The 21,009-nt window shown below is 39.4% G+C and overlaps 1 protein-coding gene across 2 annotated transcripts in view; it reads right to left on the bottom strand.

Annotated features, from left to right (window-relative positions):
• ITGA1 (integrin subunit alpha 1) overlaps window positions 1-21,009 on the bottom strand; it is an 880,323-nt gene that overhangs the window by 50,645 nt on the left and 808,669 nt on the right. For both annotated transcript variants that reach the window (XM_085631246.1, XM_085631248.1), the window contains exons 27-28: window positions 17,305-17,412; window positions 2,100-2,192 (exon numbers count right to left, since the gene is read on the bottom strand). In XM_085631246.1, the coding sequence (XP_085487372.1) occupies window positions 2,100-2,192; window positions 17,305-17,412 (201 nt within the window). The remainder of the gene's footprint in view (window positions 1-2,099; window positions 2,193-17,304; window positions 17,413-21,009) is intronic.

Below are 21,009 nucleotides of genomic sequence, written 5' to 3'. Positions count from 1 at the left end.
CTACATATGAATCTTAGAATGTGGATTTTTCTCAGTATTAGTTTAAAATAAATATTTTCATAACAATGCTCATTGTCACAGCTTACTTGCTCTGCCTTTCGATGTACCTATTACATTATTTTTACTCTCCTCATGTATTGTCCACGTCTTCCCCTCATCCCTTCTAAAAAGAGCAAATATCAATAAAAATTATACCTTTAAGAGTTGTCAAAGGGTGATTATTGAATCCAGTGAATAGAATAGAAGAATGTTTGAGTGTGCCCTCTGATGCCTGCAGTTTGAATGCGGGGCAATGGTCAAGGGTTGTGGTCCTGAGGTCACCAAACTGGCTCTCAAACAAAGGCGATGAGTAACTTTCCAATGTGTGTTGCCAGCAGGGGAAACCCCCTTAATGCCTCGTATACCCTGTGACGTGCAAAGGATACTGGCATTGTGGGTGACAAAGACATTAGCAGGTCACAGTGTCCCTTTGGTGCTCTGCGCTTGGGTTTTTAGCCATCATCAAGTATGCCAAAACAGTCTTCCAAAGGAGGCAAAAATGTAAATAAATTACACCTGTTATCTGTAAATTGTACTTGGACTTGCTCTTGTGGTGCGATATCTGTTGTAGACTGTGGAGAAATTACCTATTTCCATTTGTTGAGTTCCTGGAAGAATATTTAACAAGCATTGGCATAGCCAATAGGTCTCGCCTTTGGGACCTTATAAGTTTTTAGCCATGCAACAGTTGATGTTGTTGCACCAAGGATATTGTGCTGCATAACTAAATACTTATAAGGTCCCAAAAGTGAGACCTTTTGGCTATGCCAATGCTTGTTATAACTTGGTGTGGGAACCTTTTTGGGTGGTGCTTGTCACTTTATTATTGCTTGAAGTGTCATGCAAACACTTTACACCCTCTAAGTTAAGACTGACTGCTCTGTGCCAAGCTACCAGAGAGTTGAGCACAGGTTAATTTAGGGTTGGCTTTTGGCTCACCCTGATATGGATTGTAGTTGCTGCTTGACCAGGGCTCACACCCCAGTTAAGCAGCAACCCAATTGCTCATAATGATTATGATCAGTGCTTCCCAAACCTTTTAGCACCACAACCCAATTTTTAAAACTGCAAACTTTTGCAAACCACCTAGCTTTAATGGACACGAGGCGGGTGATTTTTCTTTTTTATGTAAGTAAAGCATCGTGTGGTAGCACATAGTCATGTACTAACATGACATTTTCCATTGAAATGGCCATTAACTGCACCTACATACAGTTCTAGTGATACAACTATACTGCACACAAATGATAATGTGTGGAAATTGGGTTTTTGTGAATATATATTACTTGTGCATCACCAAGTGATATGTCTTGATTTCTTTTGACCCTAATGAAATCTTTGTTTCCTTCATACTTCAGAATTACAAAAACCGTGCTTCATTTTTGCTTTCCTAACTGCTGAATATGTACTGGTTATTTACAAGTATTTACATTTTTTTGTGTTGGAAAAAGATGACTTATACAGCCTTTCCTTTTTACACTCACTGTACCCCGGCAAGATTGTCAGATAATTCACTTTACTTTCACTGACTGCAAAGAGAAAAGAGTTTGTAAACACCAATTCCCATATTAACCCCTTGCGTGCGGGTTTATTTCTCCCGCCGTGCGGGAGAAATAAACGGCGTTCGTGAACACGACGTCTCCCGGCCGTCGTGCGCACACGCCCACGCCCACCGGCCGGGAGACGTCGTGCGCACACAAGGGGTTAAAGAAGCAGCAATTTGTCAGAAGACATATCCTGACATATTATCACTGTCTTTTGACTTTAAAGCGCAGCAAATGTGAAAAAACAAATGCTGAATTTAAAGGCATCTTGACTTTTTGCTTCGACTTTTGAGGCCCACCAAAAATCAGCTCACAACCCACCAGTGGGTCGCTACCCACACGTTTTACATATCATTTGCTGCATATTAAATTAAATCAAAAGAGTACAATAGTGGCTATCGTTGTGGACACAAATGTTTCTTAAAAAGTATGTGCATGTCTATATTATTAACATTTAAGTATCCTTGCTGTACTAATAGCCTCATCAAAAGGTCTGAGCCTTTGGAACATGCTTACCTCCCTTTGCTGGTTCTCGCTGCTCAGGACCAATGACGTGTTTTCACTTTTAAGATGAGCATTTACAAGAACATTCAGAGAATGAAGACCTGCCTAGCAAACAAAAAAACACAGTTCCATTTTTTTCTAGTAAGGAAATTCAGAAAACGTTCAGAACATATAGGCATTTGTGAATTGAACCATTTATAACTGTACATGACATTCAATGTTTTGGTATAATACATTTATGGTTGTATATTTAGACATTTTGAAACATAGATTCTGAGATTGTGTAAAGACCATCAGACACATTAAGCATGTCTATTTCAGTAACTTATTGTCATCAGCTTCAGACTACAACATACCATTGTTCTTCATTGTCCCAGAGTTTTTATTCTGTTTGGATTTTTGTCTCTACATTCTCCACTTTCTTCTTTTCTACAATGAACCCCGAGGCTACCCGATTTATACCATGACCTCTAGTCTTAAAAGTATATTTGTAAAGAAAAAAGATTTCCAATGTTGTGTATAGCTTCCTTGGGAAGCCTCTATCATGAGTAACCACATAGAGTCGTCATGACGTCACAACTAGTCGTCAACTAAAGTAGTTTACAAGTGTTGTGACAGCACCAGTGGGATGCATTTATGTATCCTATGTTCCTTTGCCTCACCCGATCGCTAGAGACCCAAGCTCTATTGTGGAGTTGAGATTGGTGGTCTCACCAGCCTTCACTTACCTCTCCTTGTTCTCCACAAATCCGCCCTATCGTTATTTCTCGTGAATCTTTCTTAGAATCTCCTATTTGGCACAACTCGCTTATCCTCTTAAATAATAGGACCATTTTCTGGAAGGCTTGGAGATTAAAAGGTATTATATGGGTTAAGCATCTTTTCAACGGTGTTTCTCCTTGCTCCGTTCACCACTTTCAATCCCTCTTTCATTGTTCTCGCTCCTTTCTTCCACAGTTCACTACACTTATGGCGGTAATAACTGACACCTACTATTCTCTTCCCTCCTCTCCCTCATCTGATACCCAACACTCTCTCCTTGACTTACTTCGTACTTTACACAAAGCCTCTCTTTTATATAAATTCTTTTTAGCCCCCAATCCAAATCGGGTGAAATCTAAACTGGAACTCTCTTGGCAATCGGATTTAGGATGCGAATGGTCTATAGTTTTTTGGGACAAACTCTGGACCAGATGCTTAAAGATTTCCCGCTCTGCATCTCTGCCTCAATCTATGTTTTTTCTTTACCACAGACTTTATCTTTCCCCTGTTTCTTTAGCTCGTTTTTCTTCTTCTACTGACTCTAAATGTTGGACTTGTGGCTCTTCAGATGCTGACCTTCTTCATCTTCTCTTCCTCTGTCCTTCGGTTTCTGACTTTTGGGAGAAAGTCTGGTCATACATTTCTCATCTTTTCACTATCTCCATTCCTTATTCTATTCCACTCCTCTTTGCTGGTAGTCTTTGTGAATCTATAGAGCTTACCCCACATTCTCATGGTCTTTTTGATCGCATGCTTGCCTTGGCTTTTCAACACATCTCTTTCAACTGGAAATCCCTCAAAAAACTGTCCATACAACATTGGTGGAACACTCTCTGCCAATTCCATAGACTGGATGTTACCTTTGCCTCCTCATGTGCCCCAATACATAATAGGGATCTGTTCTGGTTGCCGCTTACCACCTATCTGGACCGAATTGTCCTAAAAAAGGTCTCACATTTGACCTCTGACAATTTTAAACCTCCTTGAATGAAATTATCTCTGTTTCTTCATATTTACCCTATTGATTTGTTATACATTTTGACTTACTTCACAAACCACCTTTTGCTTATCTATGATATGTAACCTAGTATGCCTTCTTTTGCTTATTTTTTCTATTTCATAACGCTGTTAACATTCCCTATCCTTCTCCTCCCCCTCCCTCTTCTTCCCCTTCCCCTTCTTCTTTTCCTTCCCTCATATGTAAAATCCCCAAAATGCTTTTATGCTTCTTCTGCAGTAATCAGCTTATTCATTTATCTTACCTATGGTTGTCTCCTCTATATATTGCTGGTATGTTTGTACTTTACTAAATGCTAATAAAGCTTTTCAAACAAAACATCACAGACCACTTGAGGTTTGCCTTGCTTGTGTATCTGATGTCACTTAAGCCCCTCAGTGAAAAACATCCCGTTATTCACAGTTATCTATCAGCAATTCTAAATGCTGTGTATAGCTCTCACCGAGGCCCACCATTATGAATACCAGTTCTAATTCTGGCTACTAACTGCCATGATGTAGCAACAGTGGGAAACAAGTTATTTTATGTCATAAAAGGATTCTTGCCTGCTCTGACAGGGCTCTCCGGAATTCTGAAAGGGCAGCACTGGCTCTCAGCTCGATGTAAGGCAGAGAGCACAGTTTTGGGAGGGGAAGGAAGGCATAAAAGATGGTGGGGATGGGTGGCAGGAGGACAGGTGGTTGTATTATCTTTGTAATGAGAGACTATGTGATGCATGGCTCCCTATTACTCCTCTGCCCTACATAGCAGTTAAAAAGCAGGAGCAGGTTAGGTTTTGAGGGCCATACATAACGAATAATTATAGATGGTTTAACTGTGAAAAATTGATGTTTTTCACTTTGAGGCTCTGAGTGACATCCTAAATAACCCAAGCTTCGCTGTTGTTGTCGGTTTGCTGTCACTCACAACCCCTCAGTGGAAAACTTCCCATTATTCACTGTTACACATCTATAACTCTAGATATCCTACTGGAGTTGTGTGCAACAAAACCGGACCTACTCTTCAGCATTTGCTGGTTGACAGCATTCCAGGATTCCTCCTGCTCTAGCTGTGATCTTAAAACATTGTTTATCTTCTTCGAAGTTACTGCATAAATTGTAAAATAATAATGTCAAGGCCCAACGATTTGCTCAGAAGACTCTGCCTGGTTATATCAGAAATATTGGTGCTGAATACCAAGGCTGTGTAGTCTTCACTTCACCTCATACCTCTTTAACCCTTCACCATACACCTTCTGCCTTTCTATCTCACAGGTTCCTTTTCATCTCTGCTTTCTCCCTCTACCTTTGTTTTTACCTCTTACTCCTTCATTCCCCCTTTTGTATTTTTATATCTCTTGCTCTGGATCAACGTTTGTTGAGGAAATAAAAGTGCCAGACCACAAAGATGAGTGCTACTGGGCCCACCTGCAACCACCTGCCCAAATTAAGCACTGAAGGAAGATTTGATAGTCGGGAAATCCCTTTCATGTTTGTTACCTTTAAGACATCAACTACCATCTTGTAATGTTCTCTAATATTGTTGTGCCCTATTACATATCTGGTCCTGTGCTGCTTTGGGTAAAGACGTCCAATGCGAAATTGAAGGTGAACACCATGCTTTATTACACAGCAGTCTAGTTTTCATCCATCTGACAAAAGAGTCAGCAAATTAACAAAATACATTGGGGCTTATTTACAAGCCCCGTGCCCCACTGGTACGTCACTTTTTCCCACATTAAAAGTGGCGCCCCAGCGGCACAGGGAGCTTGTAAATAAGCCCCGGTGTATCATGACATCTAATCTATTTCTGCTCTTCATAGTGTTTACAATTACCTATTCTGCTGCCTTAAAGCCAGATACAGGGATTCAGAGACCCCTGTCTGTACAATGTTTACCCCTTTTTCTAAAGAATTAACTGGATTTCCATGAAGTGTGTGGCAGAGAGCGTTCTCAATTAATTTTATCATCCAAGCCCCATATTTTAAACTGTTGCACTTGATTGCAAGGGGGAACAACCTTTACAACGCAACTTTTACAACGCACTACCATTACAACGCATTTTTTACAACGCATAATCCATTACAACGCATGATATTACAACGCATGACACTACAACGCATTTTTAAAAACTACCATTACAACGCATTCCATTACAACGCATACTACCATAACAACGCATACCATTACAACGCATAATATTACACTATACTATCCAACACTTACCCTACTGATGCACCCCCTGGAGTTAGAATAGTAATTTTTACCCCTATACTATCCAACACTTACCCTACTGATGCACCCCCTGGAGTTAGAATAGTAATTTTTACCCCTATACTATCCAACACTTACCCTACTGATGCACCCCCTGGAGTTAGAATAGTAATTTTTACCCCTATACTATCCAACACTTACCCTACTGATGCACCCCCTGGAGTTAGAATAGTAATTTTTACCCCTATACTATCCAACACTTACCCTACTGATGCACCCCCTGGAGTTAGAATAGTAATTTTTACCCCTATACTATCCAACACTTACCCTACTGATGCACCCCCTGGAGTTAGAATAGTAATTTTTACCCCTATACTATCCAACACTTACCCTACTGATGCACCCCCTGGAGTTAGAATAGTAATTTTTACCCCTATACTATCCAACACTTACCCTACTGATGCACCCCCTGGAGTTAGAATAGTAATTTTTACCCCTATACTATCCAACACTTTCCCTACTGATGCACCCCCTGGAGTTAGAATAGTAATTTTTACCCCTATACTATCCAACACTTACCCTACTGATGCACCCCCTGGAGTTAGAATAGTAATTTTTACCCCTATACTATCCAACACTTTCCCTACTGTTGCACCCCCTGGAGTTAGAATAGTAATTTTTACCCCTACACTATCCAACACTTACCCTACTGTTGCACCCCCTGGAGTTAGAATAGTAATTTTTACCCCTACACTATCCAACACTTACCCTACTGTTGCACCCCCTGGAGTTAGAATAGTAATTTTTACCCCTACACTATCCAACACTTACCCTACTGTTGCACCCCCTGGAGTTAGAATAGTAATTTTTACCCCTATACTATCTAATACTTACCTTAAATGTAATTTAATATTATGCGTTGTAATGGTATGCGTTGTAAAGGTAGTATGCGTTGTAATGGTAGTGCGTTGTAAAGGTATTTTTTTAAAATGCGTTGTAGTGGCATGCGTTGTAATGTCATGCGTTGTAATGGATTATGCGTTGTAAAAAATGCGTTGTAAGTGCATGCGTTGTAATAGTGTGCGTTGTAACGTCATACATCCGATTGCAAGGCCTGTGTAAGAACAAGAGAATTTTCATGTCTGAGAAGTTCACGTCTACCTCTCATTCATAACTTTCCTCCATGTCACACAGTCAAAAATCTGAATACATTGCCAACTTAAACACACTGGATGGGGGTATGGTGGCTTGAGCACCAACGCGAATGGCGGATGGCTGATATTGCTCTGGGCGATTCCCGAGGAAGCCGTCAGTTTTTCACCGGTGGGAGTGCATAAAAGGGAACTTTTACGGAGGAATCGAGCAGCGGAATCTCTGCTGCATTAAAGGATATCTTTATTATCTCGCGTTAAGCTCGCCCTGACATGAACTGTGCCTTCGTTGGGAGACGCGCTGCATGAGGTGCTCACGACCGCCATTTTGCGCACCACATAACCTTTGCCTCACATAGCGGTCGCCATTTCACAGGAATGCCACTTTTATTGAGACGTTTTTCTCTGACAGGGCACTTCAGCCCCTAAATGCTTTTTCTTAAGGTACCACGGAGGTAATCCCCTTTTTCCTGCTGTTTTCCTCTCTGCCCTGTACTGCACTCTGTGACCTGTGGTTCCATACAATCACTTCTTTGAAATGATTTTCAGTTACAATCTGCTTTGGTGAAGGAGAAGTGGCATATATGAAATAATATTTTAAATTCTACAATATCTTTTCGTGCTGGCTCTCTACAACTTGATATGGCATACAGTGACTTCTCTAACTAACACATGACTGCCATTTTGTGGCACTTTCAAATATCTAGTCACTGCTACAATTTTCTCCTTATGTAAATGCCAGTTCTTCAGAAAATGGTTGATTTCTACTATTTTGGAAGAAAATAATTGCCACCTTATGGTTTCAGTTCATCATTACCACAGTAATTTCTCTTCGTATAAACACTATTTGTTTTTACCAGTTTGATCACTAAAGGTCTAATAACACTACTGCTCTGGCTGTGAATGCTCTGAGGCAGTGGTTCCCAAACTTTTGACTCCTGAGGACCCCTATTGAGTCACTATTGGAAGCCAAGGACCCCCAAACAATTTGTACGATTTAAATTTCAAACATTAAAACAGTAGCTTGAAAAAAAGTAAACACACACTTGTGCACACCAAACATATACTCGAATCACTAAAGATTTTAATATTTTATATAGAAAGAATTAGCAAAATCGAAAACTTTTAATGGGATGGTTAGTGCTGCATTTCGGCAACTAACTTTTCAATATTTGGTTCTACTTCGTAGTATGAGGTTCCTGCCAGGGCCAGACTGGAAACCCAAAGCAGCCCTGGCAAATGTTGTCAGACCAGTCCCAGTACTAAGTGCAGTGAGTGAGCCTGGCCACTGCAAAGCAAACTTTGGGGGGCTCTCCCACCAAGGAAATTTGGGGAAAAATGGTGCATTCTGCAACACATTTGTCATTATATATTGAATTGAATTTGCTTTTAAAGCATAGTAAATGATGACCTTACTATGCACCAATACAACAATCTTTTTGGGGCTCTTTTATGAATCCCTCACTATCACTCTTCAAGAGTGCCTCTCTTCTCTCAACGGCCCCTCTGTCACATGTATTTCATTTGTTTTATAGGATCTCTCATACAAGTGTAGGGTGTCAGAGCACTTTACATCACACACATACAGAGACAATGAATCATACGTGTGTAAATCAGTGTATAGAAAATGTTATGTTATATAAGGCAAAGGGGACTTCAAGGTGTAGGATTCACATGTCATCCATACCGGGGAGCATTTTTTAAGAGTGCTTGGTCTGGAGAAGCACAACATCTTGATACAGAATGTAACATAGGGGTTAACTTTGACTTTAATTATAACAGTTTAATTATACCCAAAAAAACTTTTTGGGCAAAATGAAGATTATGAAAGACTGGGAAAAACAGATAGCATACTAACTTGTACCATGCAGTTTGCATTCAGCTGTTTGATGGCAGGGCATAGCTTAAGGTGCTAGATTATGATTGTAACTCATAAACTGCACAAATAAAAAATGCATGGTACACATTCTTTGCAGCAGGCATATTAACCCTCTGCGCTACCTTAGATGAGTCAAACCTGCTACTGAACAAAACACGCTTCTCTCTCCAGCAGGTACATTAATCACTGGATGTTATCTTGACACTTATATAGTTGCCCTAAAACTACAGATTATTCAAGGAACTTTGAAGTGCTTTTAAAACTGTTGCTTGCGGACCCTCTGGGAATGTGTCACGGACCCCTGGGGGTCCGCGGACCATAGTTTGGGAAACACTGCTCTGAGGTATGAGTGCTATCCTATTACATCTTTTCAATTTTCTATCCTGCACATATTTGCCTTCGTGTTGTTTCTCATGTCTATGGGGAGAACCAGAGGAGGTCGCAGCAATACTCTACCCAATTTGTCTGCCTCCCGCTCAAAATCAACTATGCTATCTACCTCCAACCCATTCTCTGTTCTTCAAGATTACTTAGAGGACCCTGCGCAAACAATAATACCACACCCCAATGAGGCTTCATCCACCATGCAGACTTCTTCACTTGTTTCCAACCCTTCTTCCTCGCAAGTTAATGTTAAAACTACACCCAAATCAGGGGCATCATCGTCACTATCTTCTAGCAAGAGAGGTAAAACAAATCCTCCTACACCTACTGTTTCCCCTCCACCTCTGTCAATTGAACAGCTTCTGGATGAAGTACGTGCTCTTAAGCTGTATATGACAGAGAAGAATACCCACCTACAATGTCTCGAGGATAACTGGTATTCACTTCAATCTAAGCTTAGTTCTACGGAGAGTCAAATCGAATCATTGCAGGTCTCTTCTTGTCAAATCTCCCCTATGAAAGCTGAAATTTTACACTTTTAGAAGCAGGTCGAAAACCTCGAGAATCGCAATAGATGGAATAACCTACGCATTTATGGTTTATCCGAAGGATTGGAAGGGTCTAATCCTATCGCCTTTTTCCAGTCTTTCATCCCACAGGTGCTTGATCTTCCAAACTCTCCTCCTTTGAACATACAAAGAGCTCATAGACTAGGTCGTCCTCCCTCTGTTTCTTCATCTCAGATTAAACCAAGAGGTGTCATACTCTATTTCCTGGAATACACTGACTTAGTGAAAATTCTACAAACAGCCAAAACTAAATGTCGCATCTCTTGGCAAGGATCGCAATTGTTTTTCTCACAAGATTATGCCAAAACCACGGCAGATAAAAGGAAAAGTTTTCTAGCAATGCGACCACTACGAGATTTAAATGCCAGATTCAGATTGATACACCCCTGCCTCTTCAAAGTAACTTATAAAAATAAAACTACCACTTATGAAGACCCGGCTCTACTTCAACGTTTCCTTAACAACTGCAGAGAGGAATCTATGGATTTTGCAGGAACATCATCTTCGATTTCATGAAACTCTCATTTTCTCAATGGCAGAATGTAGTTGTGTATTTATGTTATGTGTTTATGATTCATGATAACTGAATTAATTTTTTCTTCTTTTTCTATGTCTTTTATTGCACTTGTTATTTTTTCTTAGTTGTTCTTGCCTTCCACGGTATCTTTTTTCCTTAAAATTATTTTTATATTCTCTCCTTATGTACGTCTCTTATCATTTTTTATTCTATATTTGTACTCATATATTTAGTTTCTGTTTTTCTTCGTTCTTGAATATTGAATTAATGTTATCTTTTTTCTTACATTTCCCCCTATTTCAGGTACAATCTTTTATGATCCCTATCTTCTGTTGTTTAATATCATATAGTATGTTTTGCCTTCCTCGTGGTCTTCCCCCAGCGGTGTTAAGTTGGTTCGTCTTCACGTCCAGTGTCTCAACACCCTCCACCTATGTTTGAGTCTTTGGTATGTTTTGATGTTCTGTTTCTGTCAGTTCTCTATTTTTTCCTTTCTCAACATTCCTTCTTTCTTTCTTTACTTGCTTCATTTTCTTCTTTGCTTTCTTTGATTTACTCAAAACATTGCTCTTTTCTCTTTCTTCACTTCCCTATTCTATCTTTAGCTCACCGTCATTTTTCTTTCTTCTTTTACTCTACACTTCAAACATTCTTTATCGTTCTCTTCCCCTTAATTATTACGAAATGTTTATTACATTTATATTTATGCTATACTATTGTATATGGTTCTGTTTTATATGGCTGATTAATGACTTTACGTGTAGTTTCTTGGAACGTTAGAGGTTTGGGTACGCCTATTAAGCAACAACAGGTACTCTCCCATTTATCTCACCTTAAGTCTGATATTGTCTTTCTACAAGAATCCCAGTTAATAGCCTCTGAAGTCCTTAAGATCAAAAGACAATGGGTAGGACATGTTTTTTCCTCCCCAGGCACTAGTAAATGAAATGGTGCAGTAATTCTTATTCATAAAAAACTCAAAGTATATTTGCTTTCTGAACACTCAGATGAGGATGGTAGATGGCTAATCATTCACCTTAAAATTAATGATGTACCTATCACCTTATTTAACATATACACACCTACTAAACTAGATAACACTTTCTGGCCACATATTTCCACACTTTTAATGTCCATTGATACTCCGTATATTATTTTCAGTGGGGATTGTAATTTAATCATTGACCCTTACATAGACCTTACATCCAAATCACCTTTCATTTCCTCATCAATGCACCAACAATTCACCAATCTCCTTACTCACAGATCCCTCATTGACTCTTGGAGACTCTGTCACCCACAGCTTCGTGAATACACTTTGTTCTCGCCCACTCATCTTTCACAGTCCCGAATAGATAATTTATTTGTCTCAAAAGCACTAACTCAAGCTATTCTACATGCAGATATCGGATTCATTTTAATCTCTGACCATGCCCCTGTAATTTTAGACCTAGGATTACTTCCCCTTAATACTTCAACTAAAAGATGTCGTTTTAATACTTCGTTACTGGCTGACCAGATCTTCACATCTTCCTTTGAAGATTTCTTTACTGAATTTTTTTAACATAATTTATTGTCTGTCTCCTCTTTTTCTATTGTTTGGGACTCTTTTAAGGCTTCTGCTAGAGATTTTATCATTTCTTATGTTGCTAAAACGTAAAAATTCTCATAATGCCAATGAAATTCCTAAATCCATTAAATTAATTGAATCCTTATATACATTAAAAAACTCTACAGCTGATCTTAATACTTTGATTAAAGAAAAATTTAAATACAATAAGTTATCCACAGAAAATGGTTCTGCTTATCTTCTTAGAGGTAGTGCTCGATACTATGGTAGTCAAAACAAAGCAGGAAAGCTTCTTGCCTCATACCTCAAAATTAAAAAAGACCATTCAAATATTGATTATGTATTAAACTCTGCTTCCATTCCAATCACTAAACATTCGGAGATTCTAGATGAGTTTAAACATTTTTATACCTCTCTATATACTCCTGAATCTTCTCCTGATTCCATAGACATACAATATTATCTTGCTTCCATACAAAAGCAATTTCCCATAAATGTTAATTTTTCTTCACTGGAGCAAGACATCTCCAAAAAAGATATTTCTCATGCCCTAAAACTCCTAAAGATTGGTAAAGCACTAGGTCCTGATGGATTCCCAGTAGAATGTTATTCTCATTTTTCCAAAGCTTTACTTCCCCATCTGTTGTCCTTATTTTCATATTTTATTTCTTCTAAAGCCTCGTCCGGTACTTTTCAAGAGGCTCCTATTTGTTTGATCGCTAAAGACGGGAAATATACCCATGTATTTGAAAATTACAGACCGATTTCTTTAATTAATTCAGATTATAAAATATTTGCTAAAATACTTGCTCTTCGTTTAGAACCTATTTTGCGATCTATTATTTGCAAAGAACAATCTGGCTTTATTAAAGGACGCAATATCTCAGATAATACCCGCACTTTCTTCAATATACTACATAACGCTCACAAATACCCACATTCTCTTGCAGCTATCTCTTTAGATGCAGAGAAAGCTTTCGATCGGATGGACTGGTGTTTTGGTCCCAAATTCATTTCTTATATTTCCTTGCTATATACCTCTCCCAAAGCCACTATTTTTACCAATGGTTCCTTTTCTGAACCTTTTACACAACAGAGAGGTGTTCGACAAGGCTGTCCTCTCTCCCCTCTTCTTTTCATCCTTGCTTTGGAACCGTTTCTTGCCAAGATCAAACAAAATCCTAATGTACATGGTTTCCAACAGGATAAACTTCATGTTAAATTGAGTGTTTACACAGATGACATTCTCTTATTTTTATCTAAACAGCAACTTTCCATTCCCGCCTTCATGGCAGAAGTTAATGCATTCTCCTCTCTTTGAGGATACAAACTAAATCATGATAAATGTGGAATTTGACCCTTAAATATATTTTGCTTTAAGCAAGATTTTCTTTTTACTAACTTCTAATGGAGCCCTCAACAAATTAAATATTTAGGTCTCTTATTTGCCCCTTCCATTAAAACAACACTTTCCCTAAACATGACACGTCTTTACTCTACTCTATCTACTTGCACTGATAAATGGCATTGTCTCTATTTATCTTGGTAGGTCAGGCTTGCGCCCATCATTTTGTACATGAGCTCAGGTATCCCTCTTAGTCTCCCTGCATACTTTTTCCAAAAAATTAATTCTATCCTTTCAACATTCTTATGGAATAAGAAGAAACCTCGTATGTCCTTAGTTAAACTAAAGCGCTCTAAAGCTCAAGGTGGTGTTAATTTTCCAGATTTTCAGCTCTATCATAATGCCTTTCTTCTTAAACAACTCTCTTAATCATTGAAAGATTCTATCCCTAATCCCCCTGCTTTATAGAAGGATTTGGAACATTCTTTTATATCTCCTTTTTCCCTTGATGAATCCCTTACTTTCACTCATAAATCTCGTTCTCTCTCCTCACCTATACACAATACGAATCATGAATTATTCCATTCTTTTATGCTTTCACACCTTTCACCTAAAGATCAATTTCTTAATTCATCTATTTGGCATAACAAATTTCTCAAAATCAAAAACAAACCCATTTTTTGGAAGACTTGGCGGGACAGAGGTTTACTATGGATCCATCAGCTATATTCAAATAATTCTCCTCTCACTTTCTCTGATGCACAATCACTATCAATTACCAAAATACTTTTCTACCAAATGTAATTTACTGATCAAGCAAGTAACAGAGTCTCTACTTCATCTATCCTCTACACCACAATCCTCTTTATCTCAACGCAACATTCTTCCTGTTTTAAGTGCTCATGCTAATGCTTCATCCCTCTACAAATTCCTTAGTCCTCCCACTATACTCAGATCTAAGAACCCCACAGAGCTCCAATGGGAGTCTGATTTTCATTCATCTTGGTCTATCTCGATATGGGACAAATTATGGTTGAAACTACGCAAGACCTCACAATCAGCAAGCACAACTCAAACGCTTTTCTTTATATATAATCTAATTCTATTTACTCTGTTATCTTTACATAAATTTCAACCTACCCTGTCCTTAGACTGTTGGTCTTATAACATTCCTCACGTAGACTTATTCCATATGCTTTTTTCCTGTCCCCATATACACCAGTTTTGGTTTAAAAGTATGGTCTCAAATTAATACTATTTGCCATACCCCTGAAGCTGCATTCTTAGGTACATTATCTGATCATTGGCAAACCCTTTCCCATAACACAAACATTCTGGATATACTAATTGCCATTGCTTTTCAACAAATAACAAAAAATTGGAAGCAATTCACACAACTGTCCTTCCAATCCTGGTGGTACAGTGTATGCTATAACCATCGATTAGATCAGGCTTATGTGTCTCCTATGTCTCTGCTCCTAAAAAGCGAACACATATGGGGCCCGATGTAGGTGGCTAAATACCGGTCGGTAACCCCGAAATTCGGTAAATTTCAGGGTTACCGACCGGTATTTAGCCATTCCTAATGTAGGTGATGATTCGGTAAATACCGAATCGGTAATTTACCGAATCGGTATTTACCGAATCGGTAAATGCAATGTAGAAAGCACATAAAAGAGTGCTTATGTGCTTTAATAATTTGTTAATTACCACCAACTTCAAGTTGGTGGTAATTAACGAATTCCTTTAAAAATTCACTTTTGATTTTTTTTTTAAGTCCCTGGCACCCTTGAAATACCTGCCGGTATTACCGATTTGGTAATACTGAATCGCTAATACAGAATGGCTTTACATTCATTCCTATGGGCCTCCAAGCCCATAGCAATGAATGGGTAGGTATTCCTTATTACCGAATCGGTATTACCGATTCGGTAATAAGGAATATTAAGGAATCGGTATTTTCTACCGATTCATTAGCTACATAAGAAATACCGATTTCTTAATACCGAATCGGTATAATTCGGTATTAAGAATTCGGTATTTATGGATTATCTACATCTGGCCCATGGTCTCCTGTGACTATTTTCTTAGATGCCTCTGCACAAAAATCTACCCGTCACCACCCTTCATCTGAAGAAGTCCTCAAACCACCATGACTTTTTGATAGGGGTAGACTGTTTGATTTATATTTACATTTATATACTCTCCTTTTGGTTTAAATTGAAGTTACACCCTGTTTTTTTACAGCATTTCTCTCTCTTTATTATTCGTTAATGTTAGCAGAAGAGAAGTCCTTACGACATCATATATATTTATTTAGTCTCAATAGTAATGTTTTCTCTTATCTTTATTTCTCCTTTCCCCTCTTTCCCCGCTCTCCCCTCTCCTTCCTCTCATATAATATACACTAATTATTTCTATATGCAACTATTTTGATTTATTTTATCTGGCTTTCATATTACATAGGTTATATTTCATTTAATGCTGTCATTTGTTGGTTGATAGCCTATGTCATTACTCATGCTTGGTTGCAGTTTCATAAAATAAAATCTATGTTTAAACTAAAAAAAAAACCAACACTCTGGATGACTGTAATGCGGCATTTACTGTACAAATGAACAGCCTTTCATAGCATAAAATACACTTTGATTACAACAGAGGAACGTGCTGCTGATGCAGAGAGAATCAGTAACCATGCTATGAGATCCTGCCTTGCTATCATCTCCAAGGGCATGGTTTTACCACAGACAATGTGGAAGAGGGAACTGAGTCTATGCAGTGTGTGAAGCCATGGTAGTTCATCACCTTAGCCCCACCCCTCCACAACAGTTCAGTTCTTACTTATTTTAATATAGACGCTCTCCAGTTCCATCTAGCGGGCCAACCCATACCCACATGACTGTAGTCTAAGTCAGTTAATAGCGGAAGCAACCTGTAAGGGGCAGATCTTGTGTTTGAAGGAAGAAACAGTGTAACAAATAGAAACAGTGTAACAAATGCTCTACTTCACCATAGTCGCTGGAAATGAAAAGTACAGGTCTGACTGGCAATCTGATTTGCTTTTCATGCACTTCCCCTTCCACTTTGCATTTAATGTCATCTTCTGACAGGGCTCATTAGGATCTTTCCAACAAATGTCCACTCTGGACAAGTGTTTGATAAAACCAAGGTTTCGAGTACAGCCATTTTGATGGCATGATTTGATTGTTAACCGCATAATTCACGTCACAGCGTTCCAGTCTGTCTATTTACCACCAACGTTTTGTCGTGTTATTTACATGTGTTATCACTCAGATAATCAGATATTATCAGGGGAGGGTCACTGGGAACTTGGATATTGATGTTTTTCTTCTGGATATCTAAGCACCCACTTAGAACTTTGGAAGGGTGAAAGTCCCAGAGGCATAAAGCTGCTGCGTTGAGAGGGGGAAAACTCAGAAGGCTCACATGACCGCCATGAACCCACAGACTGGCTTAAACGTCAGAGCATAGATATGGTGGAATTAAAAGAGGACATGCTTAGGTGACATAGAATTACTAAACCATCAAAGTACTCTGCAGGAAAATGGAGAAAAGCATACTCAGGACATGTTCCCCAGAAGAGGCAGGTTTTACACCACTCGAAAGAAAGTTTTCATTTTCTTATTAAAGCATTTTTGTACTTCATTGTATGATAATAGTAGGGCAGCAATACACATTTTTCAGGACATTAACTAATGGAGATGAAAAATCTAGTAAATTCTTAATTGACAATCCACCTTCCATCATTACAAAAACATTGCAGACAGTATGTTTTCTCAGTAATGTATACAATATTGCCTTCCTCTTACTCTGATAAAAGTTGGCTTCCATATTCTAAATGACACGTTCACTTGGGTGATGTCAGCTGGATCCACAGAACAGGAAAACGATGCACAACTATAGTCAACACTGCAGCCCTGTTTTAATTGTTGCAGGGTAGAAAAATAAGATGAATTACATACCACATATAAATAGATAGATTTAGTATCACATTCTAGTAAAATATACTCATTTACTATTTGATAAAGCTAAGAGGAGCAGGCAATCTTTCACCTAAGGAAAATAAAGGAAAATGAAAATGATAAATCAATCCAATGCCATAACACATCTTGTGCCAATATCAAAACTGAAAACATTATTGCCGAATCCATGAAAAAGATCCAGCACTACGTATGCAGTGTTGGCCAGAATGGATCTGGGGTGGTGAGGCGGGGGTGCAGGGGGGCGAGGGGGTAAGGAGGTATAATTGTAAAAAAAAGAAAAATTAACTTGCCTCCTCGCCGCTCTGTCCAACGCTGTCTCTCTACACCAAACAGGAATCAGCCAGGCTCCCCTGAGCCAATCACAACACTGCAATGCAGCACTGTGATTGATCTGAGCGCCGTGGTTTGGTACGCAGACAGGAACTGGGGGCCTGGGCATGTTATCCATGCAGGCTGTAATGGAGCCTGCATGGAGAACATGCTAAAGTGCGTATGACTGTTTGGCCTTTCTTTTACTGCTGCACAACAGCAGTGGTGCGACGCTCCTCTGCCTTAGTGTAGGTGCTGCCACTGCTCTTAGGCATTTCAGTAAAACAGAACATTTTTTTGAAAGAATTCTGAGACAGAATGGGAGTAGGATTAAAAAAACCTCCCAGAGGCTGTGTATTTGAAAAACATAAGCAAAGTCAATATTTATTTTCAGAAATCAGTGATGAAGAATTGAAGAAGGACAAAGAGACTAGGGGAGGTATATGCTTGCCTGCTAATGCCAATCAAGCTGGCACCAGCCATCTAATGGTAAAAAAGAACATGGGACTACTTGGAACACAGCTTTAAATACACCTTGGGCCCTATTTAGAAGAGAGTAACACAGCCCGGTGGCGTAAGCCATTTGGCTTCTCCACACTGCGTCACTTTCAACGCACATGGATGCATCATATACAACAATATGACGTATCCCTGAGTTCCCCCCTGTGCTGGTGCACAATTGGCTGCCATGCGCCATTGCAGGCAACCTTGCACCATGGTGCACGGGTGGCGCGTTACAGGTATTATTGTTTTTGTGCAGGAAGGAAAACCTTCCTACACAAAAACAATCACGAGCGGTGTTTTCCTCTTTCTATGTGTGTGGAAAAATGCAGCATGCATAGAAAGTGGAAAAATCAAGCAGAAATAAAAGTATTTCTCCTCGTTGTGCCTCCTTACGCCTCCCCTGGGGGAGGCGTAGGATTCTGACGCATTCCCAGGTTTACAAAATGTTGCAAATCTGGTAATGCAGCAGAATCCATGGGTGATGTGTGGGAACACCCACAGCAACACCCATGGCACGCCCCTTTCATGTAAAGTGCTGTGCGAAAAGGGGCTATATTTACAAGGCCACAAAAAGCCATGCGGGGTGGCTTTACATGGCCTTGTAAATATAGAGCACCACAGTGCACCATCGGTACATCAAAAAAAGTGACACACCAGTGGCGCAAGAGGCTTGCAAATAAGACCCCTAGTATTTACAAAAGTGGCAGTGAAACTAATAGCTCTGTGAAACCTCTTGTAATTTATTGTGATAATTAAAAGAAGTGTTTGTTGTGTGAATTATCTAACACCACTGGTTTTCTATACACTGCTGGTGTCTCTGCAAAATGCACTAACAAGAAAATGGAAGTTGTATTCTGAGTTAGTAACTGCAGCTCACTTCACACCTTTGGTCCTAGTGAGTTCCATTCTGTAGCAGGAAGTTTTGGAAATGAGCGTCCTCTTTGCATTTTTTTTTAGAAATTTGAGGGATCTGCGAAAGGGATATAGGTGGAGTGAGACCGGGAGGTATCTTGAGGTTATTTCTCCTGCCACAGGCAATAAGAGTTGAGCACATTAAAATATTCATTTTTCTCCCCCTCCAGATTAGCAACAACTGGGTGGATAATTTTTACTCCTCTGGACTTCTTTATTCTCTCACATTGCTTTTCCTGTCCTTTCCCCCACCTTGTATTCATTCTTAGAAATGTCCTCGTCTGACCGTTCTTTTGCTCATAGTGTCTGTCTTTCTTCCACTATGCTACTGTCTTTGTAGGAGTAAAAAACATACCTTAGCTACCAGTTTTTTTGTTTACCATGACCCATTCCTAGTCCCTGTTGTATAAAAAAAATGGGCATTGCGAGACACAGAAGTTTAATATCCCACCATAGAAAAGGAACTATTAGCTTGTTGGTGGCCAATACAGAAGTGCAAACCGTATGTGTGGGGTACGAAGTTTACTGTCAAGACTGATCATAAACCTTTGGTTTCTATACTGTCGGGGAGAAGTTTAAAGAACAGACACCCATGATTTCTAGGTTGTCATCCACATTATTACAATTTCATTTTGACATCGAACAAATCTATGGTGGAAAGAATATTCAAGCAGATTTTTTGTCTCGTTTTGCCATTCAAGGACTCGAAGATGAGGGTGATGATACTGCAGATGAAAGTTGTTTCATTGCTTCTCTTGATCTCCTTGAGTCTTGTGCCATTTCTGAGCGAGAATGGAGAGATGAGTTAGGGTTGGGTGAAGCTTTGAAGGTTGTGTTTCAGTATGTTGTTACTGAGTGGCCGAGCGAGAAGACCTTGCCTTTGGCGTGTCAACCCTTTTGCAAGGTATCTGAAGAGCTTTCTGTTGATGATGGAATACTCCTTAGGGGGGATAAATTAGTTCCACCTGCAGGTTTGAGGCCCAGACTCATAAAGATTACACATGAAGGACATTTGGGTTGTACCTTCACTAAGAAAAGATTTAGACAAACGTTGGCATCGATTTAGTTGGTCCGTTCAATAGGTTGCCTAAGCAGTATCGTTTTGCTTTAGTTGCAGTGGATTTGTACTCCAAGTGGCCTGAAGTCAAATTTGTTTCTGAATCTAGCACCTCTGCTGTTATTGAATTTCTGAGAGATGTGTTTCTCAAGGAGGGTTACCCTGGCTTTGTGATTTTGGACAATGGTGTCCAGTTTGCCAATGATGAAGTTGGGAAATTTCTTCTTGCAGGGGGTGTTAAACATTTGAAGACAGCTCTTTATCATCCCCAGTCTAACGGTCATGTTGAGAGCATGAGTCATGTTTGGTGCGTTGTATTCAGTGGGCAATTGACAACAGGTGCGTTATTAATGCTGTCAGATCCATGTTATGGTTCTACCGTTCTTCTCCTTGCTCCATCACCCAGATTTCCCCATTTGAAATGTTGAGAGGAGGGAAGCCTGCTACTATGTGGCTCCGTCTTGCATAGGTTCACTGGCAGTTCTGGACAACTTGTCACCAACCAAAGTGTGTAGTGACGGCAGGAACGACTACACACGTGTATTGCAGGTAAGAAAGGTTTATTATAATAATCTGTACACAGAGTTGTCTGAAAGGAGGACGCAGCCTCCGCAGAACTTATCTTCTCTGACCACCGCCCACAAACCTACCCTCAACATTCTATATTCGTTTCTGCCGTTCAGGCAAAGGAATTGTCAAAACGGCAAAAAGGGAATATTACACATAGGTTTTCACATCTTGATATTAAA

The sequence above is a fragment of the Triturus cristatus genome, chromosome 2_1, assembly GCF_964204655.1.
Source record: "Triturus cristatus chromosome 2_1, aTriCri1.1, whole genome shotgun sequence".
Classification (NCBI taxonomy): Eukaryota; Metazoa; Chordata; class Amphibia; order Caudata; family Salamandridae; genus Triturus; species Triturus cristatus.
Note: the sequence above shows the minus strand (reverse complement) of the source record. Positions and strands in the feature narration are given on the sequence as shown.